The sequence below is a fragment of the Mastacembelus armatus genome, chromosome 22 (assembly GCF_900324485.2).
Source record: "Mastacembelus armatus chromosome 22, fMasArm1.2, whole genome shotgun sequence".
NCBI classification, from domain to species: Eukaryota; Metazoa; Chordata; class Actinopteri; order Synbranchiformes; family Mastacembelidae; genus Mastacembelus; species Mastacembelus armatus.
The window spans coordinates 5,250,052-5,270,079 of NC_046654.1; the positions used below are offsets into that span (position 1 = coordinate 5,250,052).

General features: G+C 37.2%; 1 protein-coding gene across 2 annotated transcripts; it reads right to left on the reverse strand.

Moving 5' to 3' along the window:
• Window positions 1–927: 927 nt before the first annotated feature.
• Window positions 928–14,701, reverse strand: snap23.1 (synaptosome associated protein 23.1). 2 transcript variants are annotated; one of them, XM_026332939.2, is made up of 8 exons: window positions 14,545–14,701; window positions 10,645–10,759; window positions 6,775–6,816; window positions 6,269–6,317; window positions 6,060–6,177; window positions 4,930–5,103; window positions 4,667–4,811; window positions 928–3,875 (listed from the first exon to the last, which is right to left on the reverse strand). In XM_026332939.2, exons 2-8 carry the CDS (start codon window positions 10,699–10,701, stop codon window positions 3,813–3,815), a joined length of 648 nt encoding a protein of 215 aa, XP_026188724.1. In that variant the 5' UTR covers window positions 10,702–10,759; window positions 14,545–14,701; the 3' UTR covers window positions 928–3,812. The 2 variants fall into 2 exon arrangements, with proteins under 2 accessions (XP_026188724.1, XP_026188642.1); XM_026332857.2 differs by lacking the exon at window positions 14,545–14,701 and adding an exon at window positions 14,350–14,504.
• Between the last annotated feature and the right edge of the window lie 5,327 nt (window positions 14,702–20,028).

Here is a 20,028-nt window from a genome sequence, read left to right on the forward strand (position 1 = left end):
CATAGGGAAGAGCCTCTAAAGTGACAGGTCACATTTCTTATTTGAAAGTCACAACTACAAAAAGATGTAAAGTGACCATTAAAAGACACACAATGACCACAAATATGCAGGACAGCCAAAAAAACAAACAAACAAAAAAAAAAAAAAAAAAAACCCAAAAAACACCCACACACAGGATGCCAACAAAACAATTGCAGAGAAATAAAAGGACCACAAAAATATGCAGAACAGCCACAACATAACCATGGAGAAATCATCAACTACAAAGTAACACAAAAAAAATATAGTGTAACACAAACCAACCATAAAGCAATGCAAAGCAAGCACAGAGAACCTAAACAACCACTAAAGAACTACAAAGAAACACAAAATAAACAAAAAACACTGCAAAATGTGCAGACAAACACCCCCAAAGACAAAAAGACCACAGAATAACAACAGAAAAACAAAAGATCCACATTACATCTCTGTGCCCATTGTCTTATTTATCCATCCTTATTAAATCCACGTTATGAAGAAAAATAGAAAGAGGCTAAACTTGCTGAAATAACTGTTTCATGAAATACTCCTGTGGTCTGTCAGTCTAGATTTTACTAACAACAAATTAGAATTAATGTCAAATTACAGACAAGGAAAATTCAAACCAGGTGCTATCATTTCTATATGTAGTAGTGGGGGGTAGGGACAAACTTCTGGACCACAATACCAACCAAAATTTAGGACAAGCTGTAGGTCAGATGAATCTTGAACGCTTTTTACAAACCACAAAACAGGACCAGGCATGCTCTCTAACACGTGGATTATACAGTAGCAGCATGGAGCAAAGGAAATTTATCGTTACTATGAATATACCTGTAAGGGATGAAATAATGAAGTGAGAACTTAGTACATTTAGAAATTTTAACAGTAAAGCACAGTACAGTGAAGTAAAGTAGAATATTACATTTTAATTGAAATATGCATACAGGGAACATAAGAGTATGTACAGTATAAGAAACTGCATTTATAAATAATGTGTCACCAGGACAGTGGCTCTCACACACACAGACACTATCTCCCACTGCCATCTTTGCCTTGTACTGTGGGCTGTGTCCCTGAACTATGATCGAACTCAAGTGACCTCAGTGAAAAGAGAAGTCACGTGTAGTAAGCATGAGACTATTGAGTTTAAAGGTTTTTCAGAGTTTTCTAGAAAATGTAGTGGCATCATAATATTATTCTGTAGATTATTTACATTTACAATGGAACAAAATAGTTAAATCTGGGATCTTCTCTTGTAAAGAGAGCATAACAAGGCCAGCATAACATTATGGATATGGTACTAAAACCAGTAATCAAATTTCTTTTGGTTTAACACACTTCGAAATGGTTTGGGAAACCTGCATCATATGTTTTCAGTCTTGTTAATGTTCACTGCATCTACAGTAACAGACGTTCTTGCACTTCCTACTCTATCACCTCCAACCACATTTATTCCTCCACTTGTTCCCAACCTGCCTTTTCTGTTCAGGGGTTTTTAACCTGCATTTTGTACTCTAGCTATGTAAAAAAAAAAAAAAAAATACAAAAATGTTGAGAGGAAATATCAAATACGTTTTGCGAGAATAAAATTTAAAATAAACTCCTAAAACTATCAAGATTGGGTTTATTTATTGACCTCTTACTCTCTTTGTGCTAAAATTTGAAATTTATGTTGACTGCTGTACCTTTAGCAATTTTATTGAAAACTGGTTCCAGACTAGCTATTAAGTCACTCACAAAGTGCAATAAAATGCATTTGAGAACAGATTTATTGAGATAAAAGAATTTAACAGGACCAGGATGGAAACAAAAACTTCTTACTTTGTCATCTGTTCACCAAGCTAATTTCAGAGAAAACAAGCCACATATGAACATATGAATTCAAAACAGACATCACTTATATTTACATTCCAATGGCTGTTGGTAAAACAATGAATAAACAGCCTCAAAACAGCATGGCAGCCTTAGGCTTGACTAATTAGATCTCAGCTGACAAGTAATAGGCTGAGGATGATCACTTATAGAAACACAAAGCCCTGAATAACTGTTCATTTCAATCTTTACAAACTCAATAGGTGTACACCTGCAGGAAAGCATACAAATTATCATTTTTCTTCAAAACAAATAAGCCAGAAGATGCATATGAGAGATGTTTTCAACATACTGCATTACTTTATCATTAGCCAATTTTCCACAGCTAAGCCTTAACAAAGCCTGTCAGGACTTATTCTGCCTCTGCATTTACTCCTTAAACAACATTCATTTACATGTATACTTCTGCATCTTGCTGCCAGCACTAATTTCTCAGTCTGGCTACAGCTTTGACAAAGCAAATTATGCTTTCCATCATCAGATATTATTTTACTGCAGCTCTACTGTGAAAACTGGGTATTTACTGATGCAACAGAAAAAAGGAGCTATGGAACTGGTTGTGATACAATGGTTGTTAGAACGCAACCATGGATAATTTAAAATGAATTGTCAGGGTTGCTGCACATTTTGAAATTCCACTATTTTTCCAGACAAATTTTTAAGATTTCAGTTAATTTGACAAAACTGGTGCACATACCAAATGAGCTAATATGAGAGAAATGTTACTAGATTTAACAATGCACAGCCATGCATCATATTTGTAAGGATATTTTTACAGACTCTGCAATTATCAAATTAGTTTTCTGCATATTACCAGGACATTGTATAGAAACCCTATGTTGGCTTTTAAACCTCCTCTTGGGTGCTACAAATCCCTATTAACAAGGAGGTAACAAAGAAAGATAGACTAACAGAAGGACTATAGGAACTTAACAGCGTCACTATGGTTCAGTATTTACTTCGACACTGCAGTCAGCAAAAAACCTCGACACTAAATATGAAGAACAGCAGTTGATCGTCTGATGGCAAAATCTATTATTTTTCCCATACTCAGTGATAAAAAGTAAAAATTAGGAGGATGTAATGAACACTCCTCACAGTCCTTACTGACCCTCCCTCATATTTGAAGGAAAAATTACTGCTGTATTTCAAAATTTATTACACTAGGTCAGAGCCCTACAGTTTTTAATTTTTTTTTTTTTTTTTTAAATTGCTTTTACATATGAAATGCCATTGGAACAAAGTGTTTAAAAAACAACTTTATTCACAAGTCATTTCTGCTCAATAAAGAATAATTAAATAAACAATCTCAAAATAAACTGGATACAATAAATTTTCTGACTAAGGTCTATGTTTTATGTTTAAAATACATGCAGCTATCGCAATAGTCCAATTGAAGGGTGATACATAAATTAATGTGCTGTATATCATTCAATGACTGCTAATCAGTATGGATCATTGGACTTATCCATACAAAACAGAGACAGAAACAGAGGCAGTTCGTAGTTCTTGATTTTACAAAAAAAATAAAATAAATAAATAAAAGCAGATGACCTGTGCTACATCCCTCCATGTGGATGCTGCGATATGATACAAGCCTGGTATATATTTGGTATCAAACAGCAGTGTTGGGCACTTAGCTAATTCACTTTTTGTGCAGTTTCTGATGCCCACACTGATTCTCCAAGTCCAGCATGACTATGAATGCTTATGTTTAAGGGTATATGGTGGCAGAAAATGTGTGTGTGTGGGTTCTATTTACATTTTAGTACACTAAAGGCAAACACACTTGTGGGGAAAAAAAAACCAAAAACATACCTCCAGACTGAATTTCTTTTTATCATCAAAGAGTGTGTGTATATGTGTGACGACAGAGATTCAAGGTTGAAAGATGAAACTGACAAAAGGAGATTCTTTGTCTATTTGATGAGCTTGTTGGCTCTCTGGTTTGCTTCATCAATGCGAAGTCTGTTAATCTCCGCCTGAAAGAAAGAAAGAGGGTTGAAAAAGGCCAATTACACAAACATTCACAGTTTTTTGTCACTTAGCAATTCACTACTGACTTTAAATGCATTAAAAAAAGCTGAGCACTGCTCACATACAGCATTGCCTGCTTGGGGATAGTGGCCCTCGAGGAGCAGGGTTGGTGACCCCTGTTCTAAATACTATATATTGTTTCTTTAAAACACCCAAACCCAGCACATGCATTAATTCTTTAAAAGGTACCCTTTGGAGTTTCTTATATTTGGCATCCTGAAAAGATGCTTTTCACCATAATGAAATTTGTGTATCCTTGAGGCCTAGCAAAAGTATTGAGTTAATTTCTTTTCCCATAAAACATTTGCAATGTAAATTTTGAAAACCATTTCAAATTCAGACTCCTTGCTAACAGTCTTGCTCCTTCTGGCTCTCAGCCTCCTGACCATCACAGGAAAAGTCTGAAACCATTGGGAAAATGTGTATTGTGGCAGTATGCATGGAGTCCTTTTATGCATGTCAAATAAACAAAATGGGGACCCACTTGTATTAACATTGCTACTATTGGTACTCCACAGGGTACCTTTAATTTAGACATCAAACTTGATGTGACAAATACCAGAGGAAAAAAATAAAATATATTTTATGGGAAAAACAGTTTTCCTAAGAAAACTTCCTTTTCAAAACAGGAAAAAAAAAAGAAATTCTGTCTGAAGAATTAGTAAATTAACTCCTGTTATAAAAGGAAAAAAAGTATACCTTCATGTAAATTGTTTTGTTGTGTTAAAACTCTTACCTTATCAGTGATGCGGTCAATCTGTTTGTTCTGTTTGTCAATCTCACTGCCCATGTCCACAGCCATTGTTTTCAGGTTTCCAATAATGCTGCCAACTGCATCCAGATTCTCTTCCATCTCATCCTCACGCGCATCATTGGTTATTCTGTACCACAGGTGTAGAATAAGTCTTTTGTTGACAAAGGGTCTGTGAAATATGTCCCAACATTTTCTAAATTACATCATGCAGAAAAAGACTTTTTGAAAAGCAAAATGAGCAGGACCTCTTGATGTACGGGCCTGAAGTCGCTGAGGCGTTCATTTGGCCACTTTGGCCATTGTGAACAACTGAGGGCTGCTTTGAGACTACATTTGAGCCACTACCATCACCTGCGCTATCACCTCCTCCAATTGCCCAGGTATTCTTGTATCGCGAGTCATGCTCAATGGATGTAACCCTAAAGGAAAAAATAAAAAAATGCAATCAGAACATAGTAGGAAATCTGCAGGTGGAGAGGAATGTAAACATACATACAAGCACATAGAAATCTAAATAAAAACATCCACAAAAGGTTCACTACTATCATTACAGAAATCACTAAATTAAAGCTTTCCTACCTTATCTTTTGGTAATCACCAGAGAATCCTCTTCTCCAGGTGTAAGCATTTTGGGAAAATTGTTTTTTATATTTAGAACCAAACATGTTCTTATTGCACACACAGTGACACTGACATAGTTTGACAGAGAGTTTTAAGTGTGTTTAGCACAGAGCCCTGTACCCGTCATGTGACCTTGGTAGTGCGCAGTCTTGTCCCTTGTCAGTCCATCAGTTTTGCATGGCAGACAGCTCTAAATACTACAATGTTATTAAAACTGGCTATTGTTGCCATAGAGAAGAAGTCAGAGGTGCAGCAAATTTAAAATGCTCAGTGCTGCAGTTGGGAATTTCTGTATTATTAGTCGTCTCAACACTAGTTTCCAGCACCTGTCAGCAGCACTAAGAATTTTTATCTGGCTGAATGTATCCTTCTTGGCAAAATGCTCATAAGGAGCTGCAGTTAACATTTTTTTAAAAAGTTAACACTTTTTGGCAAGAGTTATTTCAGGAACGAGGGGTGCCTGAAATAACTTGTCCCACTTTGCAACTCCATACAAGACAAAAAAAAAAAAAAAACTAAAAGAGTAAGAATCAGTCTTCAGCTGCTTTATGCTACTTCCTTGTCTGCTAAGGCCACCACTATAATGTTCTGAGTCGCACACTCTTCTGTGTGTAATCAAAATACACAATAGCAAGGCGTACAAAAAGTAACGAGAAGCATGACAAATGTTATCTACTAACTTGCAATATAACAGAGTTCTGCATCCAAAAATCAGTTACTTGGAGCATTCAGCAGCTCTGTGTGTACAGCGTACCTGTCACAGGGGCAGACACAGAGGCCGCAGCACTTGGAAAGATCAGTCAGGTTTTTCTCAGCCTGTTTCATGTCCTGGTTGATCTGGTCCATGCCGTCCTCCACCCGATTCAACTGCTCTGAAACACAAACAGGCACACCACACAACGTCAGACTCCTGTTTTGCATCTATGGTCATCAAAACAAGCTGTATTCATGTTGTGCATCTACCTCCTTGGTGATTTAACATGTCCATGGTGTTGGCGCCAGTCTGTCTGCTCTAGAAATACAAATGTTACAAGTTCAAAACAAATTCAGATTTCAGAACCAATGAAAAGTTTACAGATGTATGCATTATGAGCAATGGAAATATTTTGTCCATGAACAATGAATTTAAAAACTGGAAAACCTTTTTGTTATAACACTATGACTTCCAGAAACAACCAATGTTTTGTAATTTTCAAACTTGTCAAAATCTGATATGTTTTTCCCCCCATGGTGCTAACAGTGGTCCTAATACTCACAGTTTAAAAAGACCGTTTTCAATTTATATATTTTTTTACTCCATTCATGTAAAAGTCACTAAAAGACAGGATATAATTTCAAGCTTTTTTTAGGGATTAAAATCGTCATTCAGTGATCTGAAATTTTGAGCCAAAAAAACTTTCTGGCCATTAAAACAGCACTACACTGAATATGATGTGCTTTGTGGCAGTAAGACAAACTGTCAGTCTCACCTCCTCTGCCATCTGTAGCATCCTCCGTGTGCTTTCCAGTGACTGTAGGGGGGGGGAAAAAAAACAAGTGTTAGAAAATAATGAGAAGTGTGGAATTTGCTTAAGTAAAAGCAATGTACACATAACTGATCTGCAGTCATGCCTCACATTGTTCTGTTCTCAGAAGGTCTGATGCATATTTGTGTGAACCTCCCAAATGCAACCAACAAGATCTTGCAAATAAAATTGACTCACATTTACTTTTTAATATTTTGATAGCTCATATTCCAACAGGACTGTTTTTTTCTACTTTATATTCTAAGTTGTTATTCATATTCTGAGTTCTGTATTGTTTGTATAAATATTTCTTCCAGGAGTTGGCAAAGTTCATATTCTCCAGATTGGGAAAGATGCACCTGATGCCAAACTCAGACAGCATTTTACCTCTATTTCGCTTAATTAATTTGAACGAACCAGTTAATTGTTGTACATGCAGCCTTAAGAGACAGAGGGGACAGAAAAGGACAGAACAATAGAAGGTAATTAAAAAAGAGAAAAGAAGGAAAAGAACAAGGTAAGAGATAAAGACAATGGCAAGATGCACAAGATAAAAAAGCATGCAGGGAGCTACACCATTAATATTCATTGAAATTAGACAGCAACATATCTATAAAAACACTTCCATGTAGTGGACTGAATATCATCCAAGAATATATATTTAAACTATTATGTATCATAATTCAGGGTAAATTTTGTTTTGCGGTCAGGAGGGTTGCAGTACAGAAAAACACTAACATTCTGAGCTTATTAGTGCTGCAGCTGGGCTAATGGTTGTTTTAACTATCAATTGATATTAATATATTCCATATTCATTTTTTCTTTAACTTTTTAAAATAAATCCCAAATTGTTTTGTTTTGACAGTGGACCACAAATATGAAACATTCAGTGAAATCAAATATCTTAAACTCAAATAATTGAAATTTTCTCACATTTGTGCAATCATTTCATCTCTAGAGCTCCTTGAATTGTGAAAGCTTAGAGAAATGCTGTATATTTCTCATGATATAGTTATTACTGATGACTTTCTATTATTAAGCAAACGTAATAGAAATTATTATTCCATTAACATAAGATACTGTGTGTCTAGACCCTCCTAGATCAGATGACATAGGTACAGCTGACACAGACGTCAACAAGCAAGACGTAGATAAACACACATGCACATACAGCACACAGACAAAAAGTGCTGATGTCGAACTGGAATGCAGCAAGTTCAGGTGAGCTATGTCTTTGTGTCTCTATTAATAACAGAGAGCAGCACATCCAAAGAAGCGAAGCACAGAAGCAACTGAGAGCATGACTCCATTGTTACTAATGAACTGTTCACCATAGAGAGTGGGGAGCAGATTCCTCATTCTCTCTGTTATGTTTGCACTGAATACATTAATCAGCGAGTTGAGAAACAGAGAAACATAAAAATTGGCAAGAGGGATGTGTTGAGCTCAGCCAGGTTTTTGTTGGCTTATATCACTTAGGTGGAAAACATTACATTATGTCTCCTAAAATCCTTGAACTTGGCTAATTAAGCCCAAAATTGCTGTCCCAGCCAAATTTTCCAGATTGGTGTGCTGTGACAAATCTTTGAGATGGAGACAATGGCATGGTATTTTTTAATCATTTGTTTGGGATGGCCTAAATGGAAATACAGTTCAGGATGCAGATTTCAACAAATGAAAATAAATAAATAAATAAATAAAAATCAAGTATTATAGTAGCACAAAACCACATTAGACAGATTTTAGCTAGCTGCAACATATCAGGACTATTAGTAAATAACATACATGCAATGTTTTTAAATAACTTTGACTCAATGGTAATAAGTGTGGAAGTCATCTTAACCAATGCCAATGTCCTAAAATTATGAGACAGCTCTTGTTAGACTTCCCAAAGACTATAGTTTTATTATTCTAACAAATTCTGATGCTGTCCTGATACACTGCCAGCCCTCAGGGTTTATGAGTCGTTACCTAAAGCCAGAGTAGTGAATAGCATTAGCAAAAGATGTCTCCCATGTCCTGTCCCTTCTATGATCTCCTAAGTTAACCAAGCAGCAGCAGAAATAAGAAAGAGAAAAAGAAATGAACAGGTTAAGGCAGAAAACAGAGAGGAAAAAAAAAACACTTAGCAAAAAGAGGAAACAGCCCCACAGACAATTAGTACAGTCAAAATTACAGGAAGGTGAAGTGCACAGCTACAGGGCCAGCTAGACGAAGTTAATTTGAATCAGATGGCTGATCATACTAGGCCCTGGAGTGCTGATTAAACAATTATCTTCTTGATAAAACACTTCGATATAGCTGACAACATTCAAACTGTCAAAACCAGAGGGGTAAGGGAGCTATCAGGCTAAATTAGACATACAGCCTCACACACGTCTTATTAATGCTTGGCTTAATAATCAACTGTGAATGCAATGAATCCAATTACCCACCCCCTGCTCTTTCAACGCTTTATTGCAGCAACCTCCAGATTACTTGTGTGTTATTTTTTTCCCCTACTGATTTCAACTATGGCAAAATTTGCTTTCTTCACCACGGTTATGGTTAAAATGATTATTTCATAATGATAATGATAATGATAAATCTTGATTATTTCAAATAATGCTGTAAATGGCTAAATTGAACATTTCAGTAATATGCTGCTGATGGATCAATTACACATTTAACTGAACATTTATTTAATTGTCTGCACTGTCAGAGCTTTGATTGTTTTACATGAGTATTTGTACTTTGGTTATTAAAGAAAAAGTCTGGCAAACTGGGAAATAAACTTGCTTACTTTATCAAGGAGAGTGAAATTAGAAGATCAAACTATCCAAGGTATTTATGCTAAATATGAAGTTATAGCAAGCAGGCAATTAGCTTAGTATCTTCTGTTATTGCACAGATTAAACAAACAAGATATGACAGGTTAATTAGTGAGCTTCAGAGGTGCTGTAAGTGGATTTTTTTTGTTTTCGAGTTTAACCAGACCAAGCTCGCTGTTCTCTCCCACTATCAGTATTTACACAGAGCTAAGCTAAATGTCATACTCTTTTACCACTATGTTCTGAGCTCCTGCAGCATTTCAATTGGTTTGTTTCCATTTTAACAACTTTGAGACAAATGAACCGACCTGGTTGCTTGATTGTGGCTAATTATGTGTCTTACCCTTTTTGTCATAATAAAAAGTAACACTCTACCCACGGCATCTTTTTTTTAGTATCAAATGTAGAAAGGTTAAAGGTAAAATCTACCTGTTTTATCTTTCATAGAGAGCAGTTTGCTGGGCAGTTTAAATTTAGTCAGAATGAATCCCAGTGGCAATTTACATAACAAAAATAAAAAAAACATGGTAAGACTTTATTAAAGCAGTCAGTAATTTCAGAATAATTTCCAAAGGGGTTTTCTGGAGGATTGTGTATTTTTTTCTTTAAAGAAATAGCTACATTTGAAATAATGATGTTCAGCCTGCTCAGCTGAACTGCTTTATATTGACTAGAAGATTAAACCTGAAACTATTAATTGAAATTGAATCAATTAGTACCAGAATACATTATTCTTTATAGTAATGTTCAAAAGGATTATTAGGAAATTACTGACCTGTAAAATGAAGTGTTACTGAAAAAGAAGACACTTCTAAAAACTACAAAATTATCCATTTTTCTGCAGTCAGTCCACATGCTCAATATGTTACACTCAGTTTTACTGTGGTTTTGATTTCTACCTCTCAGTTTGGGTGTCAGATATGGATTGGAGTACTTTATACTGGTGAGACTATCACTGCAGTTTCATACTTGCTCCTACAATGAGGGGAGAAAGCTTCTGTGTATTGTTTGTGTGACTCAGTACCTCATCAGTCACTTGGTTGGCCCTCATGGTCATCTGTTCCACAGTCATGTCATCCATTTTGCTGCTGTCTGTTTTGAAGGCTCCTCCTTTGGCACCAAGCTCGATATTTTGTGGCCTAAAAGAGGGGCAGAGTTCAAAGATTAATCATGACAGCATTTAGCAATTATAAAGTTTTGTGCTTCACAACACATTAGACCTGATTTTACTGTAGCCTGCTATAAAAACATCAAGAGATTTGCATCATATTGACTCAAAAAAAAAAAAAATCAAACCTGCTTAACTAATTTATCAAGCCAATAATTTTAGTTTTGTGTCAATCATTTGTATAACAATACTGGCAGCATTGATAATTTCTTTCAATATTTAGGGTCTCAACTGATCTGGGCTCTACTCACTTCCAAACAGTGAATACAAATGGAAACGACAACAAAGCCTTACAAGTTCTTAAAAATTCAGGAAGATGCAAAACCTAAACAAATGAAGCTCTTTTTCTGCACCTGAAGAATTGTTAGGAGTCTGAACACATATGGCACTTGCTCATAAAGGAAACAAAAATCTATAGCAGGCAAAAAGCTAAAGTTTTATGAGCCAACAGCAGTCCTTTGTGGATGTAAAGCTTAGCTGCAGTGTGGTCAGTAGAATCATGCATCCTAAAAATGAGGGAATTAAGATAAGGAGGCTGTGACAGGGAAGTCAGAATCATGAGAGTAATTGTTCGAAATTGCCAGAAATAGACAAAACATTAACAAGGTTTACAACTATACTAGAACTCAGTTCTCTCCTTACAAAATAGTAACATAAAAACAAACAACTAATGTTATGAATATATATATAATTCATTTATTATGATTAAAATAAAACATGTAACTGGTTAAAGTCAGGGGAAAGCAATTATGTTATAAAAGTGTTGACATAAAATACAATAATGTAATACAAGTTTTTAAAATGTCAGTTAAATGATGCATCCTATATTTAGTGTTGTATGCTTTACTGAACAGCAAATGGCACAATTATCAACATTAGTAATGATACTCTTCTTTGGAATTTGGTTTCTAAATATATTCTGAACGCACCAAAAATGAGCTCCAATATATATATAGCACATAAGGCACTTAACTTTAATCTTCCTTTATAAAATGGACTCAGCATAAAAGCTATAAAGAAACCAATATAGGCCTTTAATAAATATTGATTTATAATTTGCAGTCTCTACATCTCATGGTAATATCAAAACTACTTTGGATGACAAGAAATACCATGGGGAAATGAGCTGCTTACATATTATCTATGATATAAATAGAGGAGTCACAGAGCATAATAATGATATATCCTCGACAATAACCTGTTATCATTTATCATAAAAACCAATATAATCTAATGTGATTCTCTAAGTAACCATAATAATAGAAGCTACATGCTCACTTGTGTCTTTATGGACTGGACAAAGGGATTACCTTACAGCAATGCTGATATAGTACACCTACTTAATTGGCTGAAAGCATTGTGGAAGGTAACTGTAAAAAAGGTTAACTACATTATGTTAAAATGCCACAGATGTTTCTTAACATTAAAGACTGCGTCTTGGTTTGTTACTGAATCACTACAATTACAGCACAGGTAGTCTAGTTATACTACGCATCTCCTGTGATATCTGGAATTTGAATACCCTAATCACAACATAGTGACATACACCGTGTCCAATATGCCCCCATATTTGAAGGCTGGGTCTGTGTTCAGAGATTCACATTTCATGATTTAAACAGCATTACAGCATCATATACATTGCACAACATAGAAAGCAGAAAGACGGTCATGAGGGAAGGAAACGTCAATGAGAGTCTTACTGTGAACTAAAAGCAGGAACTAAAAGTTATTTTAAAGTTTATAGTTTAAAATATTACATTAGGTTGAATTGAGTTCATTAGACTTCAGACACAATATGGTTAGGTTTTCTTTACAATCCATTTGGGGAGACACTGTACTTTAAAATCATAAGTCTGATCACAACATGAACTAGGCTACCTTGCTGTGTAGTTTAAAAGATCCAATCCAAACAATCTGATTTTTGCATCAAGTGACCTTCAAGTAGTCAGGCAGACTTTAGTACACAAAGTAGCACAAGATCGAGATCATCATAAGTACAGAAATAACTGTTTTCTGTGTGGCGCTGTGAAAGAGAACTCTCTTAATCATAAGTACAAAATTTGGTGTTTTAAAAAAAACAGACAGATACTAATATTCAGGAAACATGGCTCAATTCCTTTTTCCTTTTCACGCGCTCCTGTCCTCGGCATTTCCATTGAAGTTCAAGTGACAGTTTCCTGTCTTTAAAAAAAAAAAAAAAAAAAAAAACAAAGAAAAATGAACTGAACTGAACAAATTCCCTTTAAAACCTACATCAAATGTAAACATCCTGAGAAAAAAGACAGGGAAAATGGATTGTCCACTTGGAAGACAGTTCTGAGGATTTAGTGTTGTTGACTCTGCATTTTTTTTTTCCTTTTTTGGACAAGAGGGCATTTTGTTCCCACAGGCCTCGCTGCTTTTTCAAACCGATTATTGGACTTGGCAAGATATTGAGTTTACAACTGTAACACTGGAAGACTTATTCATACATATTGTGCTGTTCTGATATGCCAAGCAGCAGCAAGAGCAGATGAACATGCCAACAGTAAACGTTCAATTATATGTGTCAGTGAGATCTCTGTTTAGTTGGGTATTGATTTATTCTCATGATTCAGTAACGCAAGAGGCACAGCAAAGGGTAAATACTTGTTCCCCTGTTAAATAGAAAGCCTCATGTTTTCATATCTCACACTCAAAAACAATAGCCTTCGACATCACACTACATGTGTTCACAACCACAAAATTTATTTAACAAGCCTAAAAGACATACCCACTGATGTCATAGTTTATTCACAGCACCAAGAGCATATGGCCAACACAACAGCCCCTACAGGGAAACACATTACTTGTTCTTCTACCCAAACCTGTTTCTCCAGATCTGTGGATCCACACACTCATGTTTTTCTTAATCCCATCATGTTGGTCACGTCCAACTTCCAGATCTATTTCTACATTTAAACACAGAGACCATGGTTTTTTTTCCCCCACCTAATTTTCCAGCAGCCTGTCCTCCGTGATGGCATACTTATTTGGCTTAAGTGTAATATGTTCTGGAGAGAGTGAGTGGCTGACTCCTGATGTTAACAATATGTACAATAACAAACACCATGAGGACCAATGACACGATGCTGCACAGACAAAACCTAAGCCATGCTATTTTATTTATACAAGGGAATCATTTATAGAGGACACACAAATGTCAGCATCTTTCACAACAGCTGCCACTCACAATTGAAAACACAAGAGAAAATACAGGACAGATGGTTAATCATTTCCGTCGTCACATTTAAACAGGCGCAATGTTGTGCCCACACACCCGACCTTGCTTATCTACCAAGTAGAGGAATAAAGTTAAGTGCTGAGGAATTATTCAACGTGGGTCATCTGACAAACATTAGGCTGAATGAGAAACATGAACTAAAAGGAACCAAAAACCGACCAGTCTCCCACGCCCATTAACGTTTACACCCAGTTGTTACTGCAAAGTCCCCCAACCACTTTAAAACTAAATACAAAGTTAAACAAACAAAGAGAAAACAGTGACCGATAGTTTGCCAAAGCAGAATGGAGGTTTCTTACATTGTCGGAAAAGTTTCTGTTGTGCTCAAAGTATCGTAGAATCCGACGAGCTACTCGTTAACCCAATGTTAGCTAACTTTCGGCTAGCTTGCTAGTTCCGCTTTCCAAACAACAACTTAACAACGCCACCGGTCAAACAGCTATGTAACATGTAGACAGGGGAGAGAGATATTTATCTAAGGAGTCAGTACTTACAGGTAACACTTGGTTAAAAAAAAAATAACTCGGCAACTCCTCCTTCTTCGGGGTAGGTAGACTTGGCACGACCAACTTCTGGATTCCTTCAGTGGTTCAACCGTCAGGGCGAACAGTGTCGGCTGGTGCCTTTAAGTGCCGTCGGAAGTATCGCTACTCTAAAGTGGAACCAGTATAAATAAGTTATTGGCATCGGATATCGGTGGTGATGGAGGATCCATTTTGATCCTTCATTTAGGTAAAAGTACTAATGCCACGTTGTAAAACATTCTCCTCCATGCTGTTTTGAAAATGCTACTTAGAAGTATTTACGTTTAATAAGAAAAATGTATTTATGCGCCCAACACAATGGACAATAAAACAGATTTTGATTCTGATTCTGAAATATTAAAAGTACTCATTGCAGTAAAATGCCCAGCTAACTGTTATTCTACCATTCTCTATGATATTGATAAATTATTTTAATGCATTAATACAACATGATTTTTCCCCTTTTTTAAAATTATGTTTGGCACTAGCTTAGTTAAGAAAATACTTAATCCAGAACAGCGTGCTTCTACTAAAATCTACAACTGAAGGCGAAAATAATATCAATGGGTTGTAAATTAAATTCTACTTCTCAATGGCATGATCTTTCGAAGAGAACATGAACGCAACACATGATGGTGCGCATGTCCTGTCATATGACTCTAGAGAGAGAGAAAAAAGTGGCGCTGCTCATTTTCCCCACATGAGTGCAGCATTTACCCTTCACCCAGACCTCCCCCTCGACCCCTCCACCTCCGTCTCACTATTTTACACGAAGACAGACTGCTGGATATTTTTCATAGCCTTTCTGAGAGATGCTCTGTAATCTGAGCCTCTAGCAGTGAATCTGCTGTGTAATTCCCTACGTTTTATGGTTTAAACCACAAAAGCCTGTTCAAGGTGACTGCAAAGACACTGGGCAGAGTGCCAGCCAACATATCAACTGGCAATGTCTGAAAGGCGAGTGTTTTTTCCTTTTTAACTGCAGCTAAATATTTTCCCCTGTTGGGTCACCTACAAAAAAAAAGACCTACTAGGGTGAACATTGTGTAGCAGCTAAAGATTTGCTCAAAGGATGCTCCAGCGCTGCCCTCACCAAACTGCTCATGGTGTCTGAATGGTGCCCAGCTTTCTCTGCCCATGTTTCTTTTATAGAGTCTACATAGCATGCATTATTTAGCAATAACACATGGCCCATCTGGACTTCTGTGAGTGTCTGTGCGTGTGTGTCTATGTATGGATGTGTGGTCCACAGTTAACTTTCCTGTCGTGCCATTTCACGCCACAACCAACAGTGCTTGAAGAGCAGAGAATTAGTATTTCCTCTGTAATTACCACTAAGGTATAATGTGTGTGTGTGTGTTTGACAGAGCATACGTGTATGAGATAGAGAGAAAAGAAGGACGCGGAGAAGAGACAGAATAGAAAGTAGGGAGACAATGAGAGATAGATTAAGTGAATGTGTAATAGTGACTACAGATGGCACGTTCAGGATCAGGCTCTTTCATCATGCTGTTCCTCATTAATAGAGATGGGAGCGCTGCCCTAATTCCATAATTCCTAAATCATGCCAGTAAGTTGAATACGAGGAGACAAAAGTACAGGGAAGAGAGGTGAATAGATTAGTCTATAGCCTAATAACATGTCTGTGAGAGAGGGAAAGCAACAGAAAAAGCAACAAAAAAGAGGAAAAGAACAGAGAGGTTGCCATCTGTATTTCCTGGCTTTGCTTTTTGGTTGTTGCCAAAACCAACATCATATAGGCCAAATTTATTCTTGCCAATTATTGCCCCACGTGTATGCCCGCCAGTGAAAATAGCTAAAATAATCTAGTGATTAATTAGATCTGGAAGACAGTACATGGGGATAGATTAGCGTGTGTACGTGCATGTGTGTCTGTGACACAACCCAGATCACTGGTTTCTCATGATTTCAAGGACCACATCTGTTAACTTCTGGCTCTGTTCCAGTTGTATCACACATCCATTTTTCCTCTAACACGGGTTGGGACATGGGAAGGTTTTGGGGCCTTGCTTGATTGGGCTTAATTTTACTTTAGACTAATTCCCCTGGTACCTGATACTTGTCAGGACAAAGAACTGGCTGACCAAGCATGTGTCTCAATATTCAGAGGTAATTTCATTCCCTTCTCACTGGAATGTACTCTTCCTCCGTTTGAATTGAGCTCTCATATGAAGCAATTTGATGGAAACTTGAGACATCGATAGCCATTAGCCCGCTTTGCACAGGAGGGCCAAACATGGCAAGCCAAGGCTCATCTATTATTCATGTACCTCAGTTTTCCCCCAAAACAATGTTTCTGATATTCTTTTTGCATTACACTGCCAAAAGAGACGACTCAGTAGTTTCAAATAACGCTTTTAAAACAGGGTTGATATATGTTTCAAGCTAGTACTGGCCCTTATAAGCCCCAATGGGGTAAAGTGTCTATTGCCTATCTGTCTATTTATGTCTGAAACTGGTGAAAACCTATTGAGCACAAAGAGGAGAGGAGGCATTTCATATGCACCTTATTAGACATTAAGCGTTAAGGCAACACCAGCATGTAATGCGTGCATGTTTTCTTCAAGACATCTGACTTTTGATCTGCATAGCAACTGTGGCAGAGATTAGATCTGTGAGTTTTTAGTGTCAGGGCACGCTGTCTAACCAGTGTGCCACAGTATTGGAAAAAGCTTTCACATCAAATACAAGCACCACAATATAAACATACTCCATTAAAAGTAAAAGTTCTGCATTCAAAAATAAAAACACAAAAATATCAGGAAAATGTCATCACTCTACAGAAAAACGGTATATTATTATATATTACAATCATAAGTTATTAAGACTGATGTATCAGTGCGTGAGTAGTTTTTAACTACTCCAGGAGTGGAGCCAGTTTCAGCTACTATAACATTAGTAGACTCAATTAATATAACATTATTAATTGAGTCTACTCAAGTTGTTACCAAACTCAGTCTGGCCATTCCAAACATAAATCTGAGGGATTGTGAGAGGATTCATTAGATATGAAAGAATAAAAACAAGCTCTGCAACATTTGTTTTCATTTTGTTCTGAAATATCATTTTATCTCTTTGGGCCGCAAATGTATTTTATGGCTTGTTATTTAAATCAGAGCATGTGAGACGTTGGCCAAGCTCCCATCCAAATGTAAGACAATTTTTACCCAAATTTCCAGAAAGTCGGCAAGGAAATATGCAAATGAATGCACTTTCTCTCTTTTTCTCCTACTAAAATTCTGATATTAGGAGCATATTCTGCAGTTTGCAGACGAGGGGGGCACAGTGAGATGAAGTTAGTGAAACAGCACCAGTGTTTGTGTGTTTAACGAATGTTAATTTCTCCTGAAGTGTAACAAGGGGGCTCCAACTAGGTGCGACAATCCAAAAAGGTTGAAACGCCCTAGTTAACCCCCCTGTGTTTTATAACTAGTAACTAAAGCTATAAAATAATTGTACTGCTGCAGTATTTTCCTTTGAAGTATAGTGGTGTAGTAAGTATAAAATAGCAGAATGTGAAAATACTCAGCTGAAGTACATCTGCCTCAAAACTGTACAATAGTTGGCCATCAGGCCACCCTGCTGGAAATCTGATGGAAACAAGAGAAGAAAGGCTGTCAAGCTATTCAGTCTCCATGTTGTCAGAGGTTCAGATTAACTGTCATTTCACTGAGGGAGAAACAGCTAAAGATTGGAGAGGGTGATTTCATCTGAATAATTTCATGCTTTGACTGGCAGACCTCAGTGCTCATCATCCAAGACTCTGACGTCAGAGGAAGGCAGACTGAGAAAAATAAAAGCCCAGGTGCAGTTTAATACATGAAATCAATCAATTCATCTGCCCTTTGGGAAAAAAAAAAACAAAAAAAACACCAAATGAAAATTAATTCACATTTCCGCGGAAGAAACTCCACTCACTTGGCTTGTTTTTCGAGTAGACAAAAAGACAATCTTTATTTGTGTGTTTCTCTCCTTGCTCTGACTTCTGTGTTTACTTTTGACTCACTGACTTTGATGACTGAGGTCAGCTTCCACAAAAACACCACAAACAGAAAAGGAGACAAACTCATACATGACGCTCAAACCTGGAGGCATCCTACCACTACCGACCATGGATCACAAACCAGAGAAGAAGAACGATAGAAGGACAGCATCAGTGGAATAGAAGAAGAGAATACACAATTTTTAAAATCTTCCACAGGCTATACCCCATCACTGCATCCCACACAGGAGTAATTAACAGTGATTTTAAATGCTACAAAAATAAGAAGAAACAAGGAAGGAGGTGATTCCCCTTGTTTGTGTTTTCTTGTGTGTGTCTTTCTACATGTGTGTATGTGCATGCCATGTCTTTGTAAATGTCTAGATCTGCATGTGTTTTTCTACATGTCTGTGTGTTGGTGTATCTGTACATGGATCATCATGTGTATGTCTGTGTGTGTTCACAGTGCTTACTTATGTTCACTTCCCAACATTAAAGAAGTCTCGGTCCCATGATACTCACACACTTTCTCTCCCCCCACCTCGCTCCTCTGCTCACTCTCTTTGTGCTGTTCCTGTTATAGTCATGTCCGTGAATGCTCCCATCACCTCTTAGCCTCATTATCAAAGACTGTGTGTGTATGCGTATGTGTGTGTGTGTGTGTATGTGTGTCTGTGTGTGTGCATGCGCATATGGGTGCTACCACACACCTCACCTCATTTGCCATAGTCTATGCGCTTCCTTTATTGGTTTAACCTTCAGACCCAGGACCAGTCAGTCAGTGTTTATGTCCATTGTGATCTGGCCTGGGCTGCGACGGCTGATTTCCAGTCAGATCCACACTGTGAGTTCATTTATCTCCCAGCCCAAGCTAATCCATCATTGACCAAAAATCAGACAGGAGAAGCCGCATGAGGAGGGAGGTTGAATTTTCCTTTTGATATTTGAAAAAGTCTTAGGGAGAGCAAGAGAGCGGTAGCAGGGTGTTTCTGATTTTCCCCATGAAAAAATATATCATCATTACAAACAAGATTGATCTCAAGGTTTCACAGTGGTCATGCAACTTGAGTGTCGCCTCCTTTTCCCACCAGCCTCCGGTCATTCTCACTTCAACGCCCCCGCCCCCACGCACCCCCCTTACCTATCATTCCTCCAAAATTCCCAATCCGTTCGACCAGCCAGTCTGAGAGAAGGTACCGTATGTGACCACAGTCATAATAATACAGAAAGACAAAGAGGTGGGTGACCAGTGGTACATTCATACATGGGAAGTCATGCTTCCAAAAGTCACCCGACCCAGTCAACATTAGATAGTGCTGAAGATGCCTGTGCTGGCCAGGCTGTGATAAATGCTTTGTTTAGAAACATGAATAAGACAAAACACATCCCACCTGAAAACATACACCTTGCAAAACCCACCCAGCAGACACCCAACTCTCCCAGTGAAACAG